This window comes from Neodiprion virginianus, chromosome 2 (genome assembly GCF_021901495.1).
Source record: "Neodiprion virginianus isolate iyNeoVirg1 chromosome 2, iyNeoVirg1.1, whole genome shotgun sequence".
Classification (NCBI taxonomy): Eukaryota; Metazoa; Arthropoda; class Insecta; order Hymenoptera; family Diprionidae; genus Neodiprion; species Neodiprion virginianus.
The window spans coordinates 2,419,891-2,432,217 of NC_060878.1; the positions used below are offsets into that span (position 1 = coordinate 2,419,891).

General features: G+C 43.1%; 2 protein-coding genes across 4 annotated transcripts; both read left to right on the forward strand.

Annotated features, from left to right (window-relative positions):
• The first annotated feature begins 146 nt into the window (after positions 1–146).
• Positions 147–3,217, forward strand: LOC124297356 (beta-parvin). 3 transcript variants are annotated; one of them, XM_046748286.1, is made up of 6 exons: positions 147–855; positions 1,342–1,473; positions 1,768–2,031; positions 2,132–2,526; positions 2,605–2,848; positions 2,938–3,217. In XM_046748286.1, the coding sequence occupies exons 1-6, from the start codon at positions 168–170 to the stop codon at positions 3,012–3,014; spliced, it is 1,800 nt and encodes a 599-aa protein (XP_046604242.1). In that variant the 5' UTR covers positions 147–167; the 3' UTR covers positions 3,015–3,217. The 3 variants fall into 3 exon arrangements, with proteins under 3 accessions (XP_046604242.1, XP_046604244.1, XP_046604243.1); XM_046748288.1 differs by lacking the exon at positions 147–855 and adding an exon at positions 1,118–1,180; XM_046748287.1 differs by lacking the exon at positions 147–855 and adding an exon at positions 1,122–1,184.
• A 1,780-nt stretch (positions 3,218–4,997) lies between these two features.
• LOC124299168 (uncharacterized) lies at positions 4,998–10,949 on the forward strand. Its single transcript, XM_046752167.1, has 10 exons — positions 4,998–5,865; positions 6,325–6,401; positions 7,057–7,404; positions 7,533–7,805; positions 7,884–8,173; positions 8,865–9,112; positions 9,189–9,537; positions 9,625–9,801; positions 9,863–10,132; positions 10,218–10,949. The coding sequence occupies exons 1-10, from the start codon at positions 5,528–5,530 to the stop codon at positions 10,539–10,541; spliced, it is 2,694 nt and encodes an 897-aa protein (XP_046608123.1). The 5' UTR covers positions 4,998–5,527; the 3' UTR covers positions 10,542–10,949.
• Positions 10,950–12,327: the final 1,378 nt, after the last annotated feature.

Consider the following 12,327-nt stretch of genomic DNA (forward strand, 5'->3'; position numbering starts at 1 on the left):
TAAGCGTCGCAAGATATTCGTTTCAAAATGAGCTTCATCTCACCCTAAAATTAACGTTTGGAAATGAGCCTACAAATTTTTATTTCCATTTTTACTCTTATTCTGTTTCGTTTGTCTTGCAGAATATTAGATTTGATTCTTAACTGCTATATTGGTCATTCAGAACGATGGAGGATGAAATCCAGCGTCCGATTGTTCGGGACTTACGTCGTCAATCATCGATGGAAACCCCGTTGGAAGCTTGCATTCCATCGGATTCAGATTCTGGGGATGAAGACAAGCAATCCACGTCCGTAAATAAGGATAAGCCTCAGGAGTTGACTCCTGGAAAAAATACAGCTTCAAAGCCATCCTCGATAAACAACCTGCGCAACCAATATGAAAATATTGGGCTAATTAAGGTAATGCCTGCAAATAAAGCGGATCCGAAAATAGCTGTACCCGAGACTGTTGCAACACCAAATAAAAGCAAGCAAAAACCGACAGTACCAACAAAAAAGAATGAAGTACCCAAGGTGAAATCGAAAGAGAAGAAAATTGCACCACCTCCAAATCCCAGAAAGGAATCTCTACAAAAACCAGCATCAACTGTAGGAGGAGCTATTAGCGCATCGCTGATAGCTGAATTGAGAGGTCGTTGTGAAGAATCCGACCAGGTTGAAGAATCACGAACGAAATCAAAGCAGCCGTCTGTGAATCCGGTAGCAACGGTAGATTTAACTACAACGATAAATCAGGATGTTTCAGAGTCAGCCCGAGTCGAAACTCAAGCAAGCGTCGCGAAAAAAGAAGACGAAGAATCATGTTCTTTAGGAAATAAGACTGACGCAGCTGCGCCTGTTAGTACAATAAAAGGTAACGAAAAACGCAATTTTTGTTATTTTTCATGATAAAACTGAGAGATATTATACAGTTTGCCATCGCTGGTGGAAATTGGAATGAATAATGCGATGGAATGGTAATGAAATTTAATAAATTCGAAATTTCTCAATGGTTGTGTCTGGTTGCCGACATTTAGGCGTTTTTTCATTTTTCGGCTAACGCCTAAGGATAGACAACTATACACACGGCTAATTGTCACATGTATATTTACCTAGAATGTCTGGCTGTCAGAGCCATAAATAGGCGGGGGGATTCCACTCACATGTGTAGAACGCCGTAGGATTTTTTTTCCATCCGCGTAGGTAATTTTTAACGCGGCCCACAAACTGTTGGAACTGGTATACATATGCGCTCACACGTATCTCGCGTGTAGGCACGGTGAAAGACTGCATACCGTTTACCTTGGTGTTTTTTCTGTTGCACCATCGTCTTGCCTCGTCGCTCGCCCTGCCCATGCAGCATTTCCTGTAATGGCGTCACCACGACCAAAATCTCCTCGACCAGTGCCAGTGTCAGCGAAGAAAGATGAGAAGGAAGAAAGTTTTTGGGAAAAAATCGGGACCCTTGGTCGGAAGAAGCGGATCAAGGAAGGTAAAGAATAATTCGACTGACTTAACCTATTTTTACTTGCTCGTCTCTCTCCTCGTCGTGACGTCTTTACCTAATAAGGTCGAGACGATGATGATGATGATGACGAATCGCGTTCGCTTTTGCTTTTAGTCAGATCAGATTGATTTGTTCTTTCAATTCCATTCTATTGTGACACAACACTGGCATTATCTGTGGATCTGACACGATTAGATAGCAATATAGTGGTTTCGGCCTGTTTCTTTCGGATTTACATTATCAGACAACAATAATAATGCAATATACGTTTTACATCAGTTCAAGAGGTGCAAGAGGAGGGTAAACATGCGATAGATTCACCTGGGCTAGCTGCCAACCCAGACATGCCACCGGAAGAATACACTCTTGATGAAAATGAGGAAAGATCAATGACAGATCCTAGGTCCCTGGAAGATTCTAAATTGCAGGAGCTAATTTACGTACTCATTGAATGGATCAATGACGAACTTGCTGACCAGAGAATCATCGTCAAGGATATAGCAGAGGATTTGTACGATGGCCAGGTTCTGCAAAAACTGTTAGGTAATGAAATTTAGTAATGTGTTCTGTTTCCTCGATATGCATGTGAGAAAAAAAAACGCAATACAGTTAGAAGAATGACTGAAAACTATTATTTTTGCAGAGAGATTAACCGGTGAAAAACTGGACGTACCGGAAGTAACACAATCTGAGGAGGGTCAGAAGCAAAAGCTGGCTGTAGTATTGTCAGCCGCAAATCGAGTACTGAATCGTTATCCGCCTTACAAATGGAGCGTTGATTCTGTACATTCCAAAAATATTGTATCGATTTTACATCTTCTCGTCGGATTGGCAAGGCAATTCCGTGCACCAGTAAGGCTGCCTGAAAGAGTAGCAATTCAAGTTGTTGTGGTACGAAAGAAAGACGGTCAGCTGATCCACAGGACAGTGCGGGAAGAAATCACTTCCACGTACGAGGATTTGGGAATGCGGTGCGAACGCGACGCGTTTGATACCTTATTTGATCACGCCCCTGAAAAACTTGCAGTCGTTAAAAAGGTGGGCGTTATATCGTAGCTTCGTTACTTTATACTTGGGGCAATGATAAAGTCATAACAATTCTGTTTTTTTCCACAGTCGCTGGTCACGTTTGTCAACAAGCATTTGAGCAAAGTGCACTTGGAAGTAACGGAATTGGACACCCAATTTCACGACGGAGTATTCCTCACGTTACTTCTGGGTCTCTTGGAGGGATTCTTTGTGCCATTGGGCAGTTTTCACCTGACTCCAAAGACGCATGATCAGAAAGTGCACAATGTATCTTTTGCTTTTGACCTGATGCAAGAAATCGGACTCCCTAAGCCCAAAGCTAGACCCGAGGGTGAGTTCCTATTGATGGAGTAAATAAATAATTCGGCTCTGTATTTTTTGAAGCAACCGCTTTTTATCAACTCTGTAATTCTGTTGTAGATATCGTCAACTTGGATCTGAAGTCTACCCTTCGTGTTCTGTACAATCTCTTTACAAAGTATAAGGGAATGAATTAATGTTTATTATTTATTTAGCAAATGCTACACTACTCTCCCTATCCTGATCTATTTTTGCAGCAGCTAATTCAGCCAGTCTTCGTCTAGTCTACAGAAGAGTAGATAATACGAATATTTAGATTTGATACCGGAGCAGGTAGCATTTTGCTTCTACAAACTCGAATGTAAATTAATAATGTTATATAATTTGACTAACCAAAGAAGATGATATTTTTCGCTTAGTTGGATATACCTATGTAACAAATTCCCGCGGTAGGTAATTTCACACGAAAACAAAGATAATTTCCTGCATAAGAATATAAGAAATTCCTAACATTTTCCAATCTGCACAATACGCGCATGCACGCAAGTTTTTAAATGTTGAATCGTGACTTTTCTGGTGCCTTTTTTAGTATCACGTAATACTGATACTAAATAACAATCACAGTGTCTTCTTTAACCCCGTAAGATTTTCAAATGTGTAAAATCGGTTTTAGAAATACTTATACCTGTATATTGTAACAACGCTTACATTTATTTACACTACAATATACCGAATAAATTTGTTTAACCAAAAACTGTGAGTCTTTTTCAGTAAAGAAACACTTGGTATAGGATAACATACAACGCCTACGACCAAAATAGATAAATGTCATTACTAGTTGACGTTTTTTTATCTTTCATTTAGGGTAATCGGCGAGAGCTGTAGTGCAGGAGTCTATACTTCACGTACGGGGAAGCGCCAGGATCAACCTTGCACGTATGAGAATAGGTCAAGTTTCGATTGAAATCACACAGCAAAGTTCATACAGGTTCAATTTAAAGCAATTTGTATCTTTCATCCTGTTTCAAGCAGCCGCTTTCTGTCCATGTGCGCCTTTTCCGACCGCTTATTCTCCGCTTTTTATACGAAAATTCCCTCTCCATTTGTATCGCGTGAAAACGATCCGTTCTACGAGCTAGAACATGTTTATGGTCAGTAGGAACTTCAGGATGCTCGTTCGATTTTTGAGAAAGCGTTTCGTCTACGATCGCGTTCAAATCAGAAAATACTGTTTTGGTTATCACGATGTTCGCTTCTTCCAGGGAAAAAATCAGTTCGCAAAACCGTTGTTTATTCAGAGATACGGGATACCAAACTAATATTGTAGATTTGTTTGTGCGTAGATCACGAAAAGGATACATATCACCTTCAAAACTGTGATTTTCGTTCGACATTTCGCCTCGAATTTCGTGCGGTCTTTAATGTAGGGTGGCTAACGACCTCTGGGTATGATATTATACCTAAAATTGTAAATTACGTTTTCCACCGAACGTGATTTTAATAATGACGATGTTCTTCGTTAATCAAAACTTTTCTCATTGACGCATAGAGTTTCGAATTGAAGCTAAACAGTCTAATGGACATCCCCACGGCCACCTCAGACCCTTATGGAGGCTACTTAATGCACTCTTGAAAGGGAAATGAAAAATTTTGCGACATTTTCTAACACACAATTAATCGCTGCAACCCAAGCGAATGTCTCGAACATCGTACCTTTCGTATCTGAATACTAAATAGCAGAATTACATATTTCAAATTTGTTTTATTTGGAAACCTTCGAAATCTGGTAATAACGTAGTATTTTTATGCGATTGAAAGCTGTGATGACCCTGATCGCAGTACGGTGATAAAAGCATGAAATTAAGAATCCGCTTGGTACTGCTCGGCACCTTTTCACAGCAGGACTAAAAACGTTTACAGGCTTAAAGATTTATGGAAGTCTCTTTCTTGGTCTTGCTGAGCACATAATTCTCCACCGATACACCAATACACAGAGAGACACTTGAAATATACATTGGAATAAAAGTTGGTGAAATATTCTTCCGAATATAGGGGAAATCTGATACATCTGCAGAGAGAACGGTACCAAAGACACAGATAGACCAAGTTATAGGGGATCAAGACACGCTTCTCTCTGCAGTTATACTTCTCTCGCGATGTTTTTCGTGGTCGATCAGAAGTTAAGGAAAGAATAAGAACCTGGGATCCACTTGGCCTCTCCTCAGACCACGCGAGGGTTCGATTGCAAATCGATTATCTATAGGAAACAGTTTCTAGTTGTTTATAAGGTGAGCGAAAATAGAAAAGTAGAGAAAGGATTGTGTAGCACTGCGTTCCCGAGCCAGAAATGTGTAGGTATGGTTATTTATGCTTTACGTGCAGGACAACTGCACAAGCGATATCATCGGGACACGCGATGTCGCCGAAACCTCTCACGCCTATTCTATCTAGTCTTGGTCGTGCCTTTGCCTCGACCCTAAGCCTTGCCACAGGAAACTATTCTGCCAAGTGGGTGCTGGATGACTGTCGAAATCTTTTTTTTCGCTGTCTAGATCAGCATTTACTAGAAAAAAGTACTTCAAGGCATCTGACCTCCGTAACAAGTGTACTAACCTCACTGTGAGACGTCATGTAATATCTCGCCTATTCTCCATGTGAAACTTGAACATTTATGACTGATAATTCATCGTTTCCGGTTTGATTTCTGAAAATGACGGGAACCGTGAGTTTTCTCGAAAAATCCTCCAGCCGGGATTCTCGACTAGAGGATATCGCGTCGGTTGATAAGGAGGAACGGAAATCACCGTTCATGCGGGAACTTGGCGAGAGGAAGGAAGCTTCGAGGAAAGTCAGCCTCTTCACGATCTACGCGAAGATCTTCCGGGTTATGCTGGCCAGGTGGGTCCAGAACACAGATCCTAACGAGGAAAAACATGTGCGGGAATTGGAGGAACTTGTTCTACCGAGCAATGAGGAGTGGCGTCGTCAAGTTTATTATCGTCTGGTGGATCTGCAGCGTGAAATCGACGCCGAAGGTGAAGCTGTGGAGTAAGAAACTTAAAGACGCGAAGACACCCGAGACGAGAAATCCCGGGTGTCCGGCGGCTAGACAATTATCAGAATTTCTCAAGACCTCTTGTTTTTCCAATAAATCTGAATCCAAGTTCAATTACGTGCGCTCGTCGAAAAGCCCGATCCATTACATGTACAGAATTCTTACAGTATACAAGGCGTTTGCATGAAAAAAAGTATAATAAGAATGAAAAAACCACCATTTTATAACAATGAACTAAATGTTATTTCTTATAAAATTGAACAAATAATTTCTTTACGTAATGAACTTAACATTCCGTGTTCAGTATTTTCGCCTATGAAACCTTTTCTTCTTCTCTTTGATACACCTCCGAATATAATTCCGCTTTCCATTTTCGCTTTCCCTGTTTGTATTTGTTTTTGAGTTTTACTCCAATACTTATTAAATGGAAGTAAGAAATCATTTTTTTATAGGATTTTTATAATCAAGAATAGGATGACAGATTTCGAGTTAAACGCGAGTTTCACTCTAAATGAAACTGCAAACACGAGTTGAAGAAAAAACCTGACGTGATGGAACTTTTTGAGTATTTTTCCCGGTTTCAGTGAGTGAAAATCTATGAGAAACAATGTAAAACACCTGTTCAATTTTTTGGTTGCAGATCTGTACTATTAACGCAAATTAACGTATGAAGCTGTACTATAGCGCGATTCTATTGTTAGTTGAATCGATTCATTAGTTAGCCCATAAATCCTGATTTCATGCGTTTCACGATTTTGCACATACATGGTTTTAAAAAAGAAATTGTCCGACAAGGATTAGGGTTCTAAATCCCAGCTCTGCACCACACCTCGAAAGTTTCGTCCTCGTATCGAAAAATAAAAAAAAAAAAAGAAAAAAAACATCCCATTCCCAATCCTGCAGGCGGACACGATCTTACTCCGAATGCCTAACTGGGATAAGGTTAACAAGTGACCCGATGATTGATCGACGAAACACACTCATCTCTGACCCAGTAGCTGCACGACGACGTTACGTCCGCTTAAGCGCGGTCAACTGACTGACTCTTCTCTTTATTTTTTCATCTTTAAATTGCATCAATCTGCTGTCGGTGTATCGCTCATGCTTTCATCACGCGAGAAGCAGACAAATTGAGGAATTCGCGATGACGTGTTTACCGTATATGTATAACTAATTTTCGGCAGTAATTATACTCTTTAACTCCGGTACCCACCGTCACTGTCAATCTCCCAGGATGGAGGCTGACGCGGAGAAAGAGCCAAAGGACAGCAAGGAATGGGAATGGCAGCCAACGCCGGGTGCCAATGGATATCCTTTGCGTCCGAAAGGACGAAGGGATACCTCGGCTGGTTCGTGGGAGGCAATCGTAAGCGCTGGTGGCTCAATGACGGAGGCTTGTATCCAGCCGGGATGGCGAGTCGGCGATTTAATCCTGGCATCGAAAGTCCTTCAGAAACAATCCTCACCACCGACGTACACTGACGAAGCAGAGATGCGACGGGTCTTCGGACTTGTTTACGACGTGCTACGATGTAAGCTGTAATCCAGGCAGTCCATCACATCAATTAAGTCACTGGAGGCAGTTCTTAATTCGATGAGATCAGACCAATTTCATGGGTCTTGGTCATAACAAAAGCTGTACCCTATAATGCTTTGGCAGACAAAAATATTCTCAATCATGCCCTGGAGGATATTGGCTTCTGGTATCATCACCCGGATTACAAACATGAGGAGAGAATCGTTTGGCTCCTTCTCTACGACATGCAGGGTCGTAAGTTTGGTCGCCGGGGTGAGGTGAACGAGGTGGCTGAGCGCGAAAAGGCCTTCCAAGAAGCCGGTCTCAAAGAGATCGAGGACGCTTTGCTCAAGGCGAAGACGCGCTTAGCCGCGAGTGTATCGCGGCTCCGCATAGGTGGCTCAGCCCTCAATTTGAGTAATGTTTATACCCTCGAATCTTTCGCCACTATATCAGAAATATCGCAGGCATATTGATGGCGTGATATTCGAACAGGCGAACTACTTCCGCAGCACCTTCGAACCGCCGAAGGCGTGGTTTGGGGTGAAAACGGAGCCGTAGCGTCCGGCTGGGTAAACACCCTCAAAATATCCAGTAAGAAAGAATTCATCCGGGAAATGACCGGTCTGGGATTGACCCTGTGCACGGACTGCTCCGCGGAGGAAATCGACGAAGGAACATTCCGGTTCGATTCGACGTGTCCGAAAGTCGTCAACTTCCACGACGCTGCTCGAGAGACCATTGCGAGGTCCGGCCTCGTTCGAAGTTATCAATTTGTTTTCATGGTGAGTAGTCGTAATATCTTCTTTAATTCCGTTGTTTTCGTTGAATAGAGTGATCCTTAAAAAGGTCGTTTTTAAATTTCACCCGCATATTTCCCCCGGTAGATTTGACGTGCCCCTGAAAGGGTTGTATGGGGAAATCCACCTTCTTGGGGGAGCAGGTTAAAGTTGAGGTGAAAATCTAGAAAAATTATGAAATTACTTTTGTATCATCTGTCGCAGATTTGGGAGGCTAGCCGGTCGTAATTCAAAAATGAGCTTTTAAAGGACTAACCTAAATTGCACAATCACTGCATGATCATCGATTATCAGAGCTGCATGTTATACGCGACATTTTGGTTTGTCGCGTAATAGACTCTTCAACGTTTGCTCCAACAACCCAACGCGCATTGTAAATCGATATCCTCACCACCACGTGAGTCCTGTTTTCGGTGTAACTATCGCCTCGCAATTATCCCGCCTACGTTCATGTCAGCAGTTGGTGCACACGATTATGGGATACCAAAGTACCCATCAACGGTGCCTGAATCACGCGACACTTAATTTGTTGTCCTACGCGTTTGTGGGAGTAACGATCTGTGACTGCTGCAATCCTGCTTCAGATCACGATCAACCCCGCGCCATAGTAATTTGACGCAATAATAATTAATAATATGACAATTCTTACATTGGATCGTCCCATCTCTCGCCACAGGAAAGGTCGTTGTGTTTAGGCGCAGCAGCGTTAGCACAGGCAGTGAGAATGGGCCACCTCTGTGGTCCAGTAGTCCTGACTCATGCCCTAGCGCCAAGACACACTGGCTACCTGGCGGGCCTCCTCGCAGACATAGACGACGCTGGTCGACTCCTCGCATTCGGCACAGGTCAACTGCGGCGAGAGTACGAGACGTATCTCCGAAATCTTGGAGTGACGCTTCAGCAGTGCCGTGTATTCGCTGAGTCGTAAATCGCACTGGATTACTTTCTTCGCACTTCTTACGCTCTGGCCAACCGGATATGATTGTGGATATTTTGTTAGGTACACCTCGCCTCCGGGTTCCGCAGAACTGGAAAGGGCTACCATAGTATTGGCAACTCCACCATGCAGCTATACCGGTATACGAGATGCCGTTGATCTGGCTGTTGCTCGAGGCGGTGAAACGCTGTTGTTGGAAGCCCTGACTGACATCGACGGCGGACTTAGACAACCGCACACTCTGCTTGCCGAGCAGCTGGAAACCCTAAGACACGCTTTGACGAGGCCCAATGTTCAGCTTCTGATTTATCAGGCGCACAGCATTCTCCCTGCTGAAACGACGGAAATGGTAGAGCAGGTGACACAGTACGCGAATAGAATGGCTGTTGAGAAATACATTCGTGAGCACTCGGTGAGAGTTTTCACAGTTTTCGCACGGTGATGTTATTACTATCGTCAGAGTCTTCAATGATTAATCTGTGGTACACAATAAATTTAGCCCAAAAGAAAATTCCCAAGTAAAGAGGCTGGTAGTAGAAGCGCTAGGTCTATCAAATCCAGTAAGCGTAGTCAGCTGGCTCTTGAACTTCCCAAAACACAACCCGAAGACCGAAGATCGACTTCAGTTTATGACGATGAGGACGAAGTCTCTATATCACCCTCGATAGAGGACAAGGTGAGATTTTCTGTGTTTTTGAAGTATAAATATTTCCAGAATTGGACCGTGTTCTCTCAAGGTGCCGGACAGCGATTTGTTCGAATTTGGTCAAGTGGATGAGTTGTGCGGCAAGTCATCAGATAAATTAGTGGACGGAGGCTGTTATCTTGCACTGATACGACGCAAGGAGATGATGCAGTTCAATTCTCTCTTCATGATCAAAGTTGCCGAAGCCAAAGGTCTGTTCGGGGATCCGAACAAGCAGCCTGCGCAACCAAAAGAAGAGCAGCAACCATTACCGGTGCGACAAAGTTCACAGCAGAGTCGCAAGGGCTGCAAGCGTAACAAAGTGAGTACAGTTGACAGAAATTTGATGGATAATTCTTTATGGTCTCGGGAATATGATATATGATAAATCGTCGTAAAAATTCTAGATTCAAATGGATCGGATAGCAGCTCCAACGTTTTCATCGATGGTCAGAAACTTTCGGCACAACAGCACCTGTCCTCGCCATAATCATCACGTTGCACACGATGAGAGGATAACTTTTGAACAGGTACGTGACGCCCGGCGTCGCGACGCTCGTCGCTGGTGGGACGAGCTGGCACCATACTTGCTTCGCTCCTCGCCAAAAATTCGCAAATCTTCCGGCTTCCGAGCGACGCGAACTGACCCTAAAACAAGGAAGATCTTCTACTCGCTCCACGTCGAGGAGATCTCCTACATGCAAGCGACTGGCACTGTTTTGAGCGCCTGACCAGTCTACGAGAGACTTTCATTGTGGCTGCGTGAATTGATTACAAAAAATATTTGGACGTTTATCCAACGTTTAGGGTTTTTTTTTCTTGAATGGTTTCAACAGCGTTGGAACTGAGCTACAGATGCAAAAACTACTATTTCCGTTATGATCACCTTTTATCCCTCACCTCACTTTTCCTCTATCATAGATTCAGCGAGGTTCTCGGCTGTAGGGTTACGTTTTCGTCATCTGCAAGTGACCTGCATCTTGTCCAATATTACTGCGATTTATAACTGAGAGATCGGTTGAGTAATATTCAACGTTTCCTGATACCATAATGGTTCTACGATGTAAAATACCCGATGAACGTATATTTCGCCAAATTGGTGGAGCAATAAAAACGTGTATTTAGTGCAGATACGAGGATGATACCAATAAAGCAGACACCTACAAACACGTTACCTCAATGCTAATTGTGTGCCTTGTGTAATGATCGTCACAGAACGAAACCGATAATCATCTCTGCGTGTAACAAAATGGATTCCCTTTCCTTGATCCCACTCGTTCCAAACCTTTTTCCTCTTACAGGATCGCCCAGCGTCAAATAATACTTCTGGTTCGGAGTCAAGTCAACAGTACGAACCAGCATATTCGAGAAAATGTCAGGGATATGTCACCGACGTCGGAAATATGATAGCGGAAGTACCATTCCGCCGACAAATGGAGTCCCCGCAACATCAAGAAGAGAGCGTGAAACGCGTGAGCATCCCAACGCGCGCAAGCATGAAACGAATCAGGTCGAAATACTGCGGCAATCAAGAAACCTCCGTGACATCGAGACTGGAAACGGCTACGGAGCATGACAACAAATTTACAAAACAGTACCACCTGATTATGTGTGGGCACAACTGTGAACGAAACGCAATTTACAGAACCCTTCTTCAAGGCATACATTATGCTGTATAAGCGCAGCGTCTCCAGTTTCTATTCAACATACTATAGAAAATTTGATATATAAGATAAACTTATACCTATATTATGTATATAAAGCTTATATTTTCAATTGACCGTTCGATAATTTAATTTTTTCAATCGATCAGTCAACGAGTTACGTTACATATTTTTACCAGGGATAAGAAGTTGGGTATTGAGTAATCACGTACCTAATACCACTTAGATAGAGGCATTTCACAAAAATCTCAAATCACACCGTAGAACGGGCTGGGTTAAATAATTTCTCAACGGTTCCTGAACGAAGCCCGTTTCTGCTGATTGTTCGCACTTCCAGTAGCACCATTTGCCGGAGATCAAGTCCATCCACAAACGTCTTCGTGCGCATTGGCGTCCGGATGCGAGATACAATTTCACCTTCGGCCAGAACCTATCGGTGGTCGTTAAAAGCACATCCGTCACTTCAAACTCAACTTTCTTGACAGAGAGACGAATTTCGTTACGTTGAGCATACCAACCTCGTAACCAGCGACGGGTCCGGAAAGTGGAGGAAGCCAGGAGATGATCAAGCCATAACCCGACACCCGAGCACAGATAGTAAGACTCCTCGGGGGCTGAGGTTTTGTCGAATTGATCGGACAGTTGCATTCTGTCTCTAACTGCTTTGCATCTTCCTCACCTTCAGAGTTTCCCAGCTCCTGCTCCACATACACGGACATAAATCGGACAAGGACAAGAGGACGATAATATTCACTTGCGGTCCGTAGTGATATTTGGTAAATTTTTATCGGTTACAGTCTTCGGAACAAAATTCGGATGCACTCAACGGTTTGTCGTTTCGAACGTCCTCGAA

Excerpts from the sequence above, each read along its gene's own strand:
- LOC124297356 (XM_046748286.1), top strand. The coding sequence starts at position 168 with ATGGAGGATGAAATCCAGCGTCCGATTGTTCGGGACTTACGTCGTCAA. Across the intron at positions 2,032-2,131 it reads GGTTCTGCAAAAACTGTTAG|AGAGATTAACCGGTGAAAAA; the intron begins GTAATGAAATTT and ends TTATTTTTGCAG. Across the intron at positions 2,527-2,604 it reads AACTTGCAGTCGTTAAAAAG|TCGCTGGTCACGTTTGTCAA; the intron begins GTGGGCGTTATA and ends TTTTTTCCACAG.
- LOC124299168 (XM_046752167.1), top strand. The coding sequence starts at position 5,528 with ATGACGGGAACCGTGAGTTTTCTCGAAAAATCCTCCAGCCGGGATTCT. Across the intron at positions 7,806-7,883 it reads TGGCTCAGCCCTCAATTTGA|GCGAACTACTTCCGCAGCAC; the intron begins GTAATGTTTATA and ends ATATTCGAACAG. Across the intron at positions 10,133-10,217 it reads AGGGCTGCAAGCGTAACAAA|ATTCAAATGGATCGGATAGC; the intron begins GTGAGTACAGTT and ends TAAAAATTCTAG.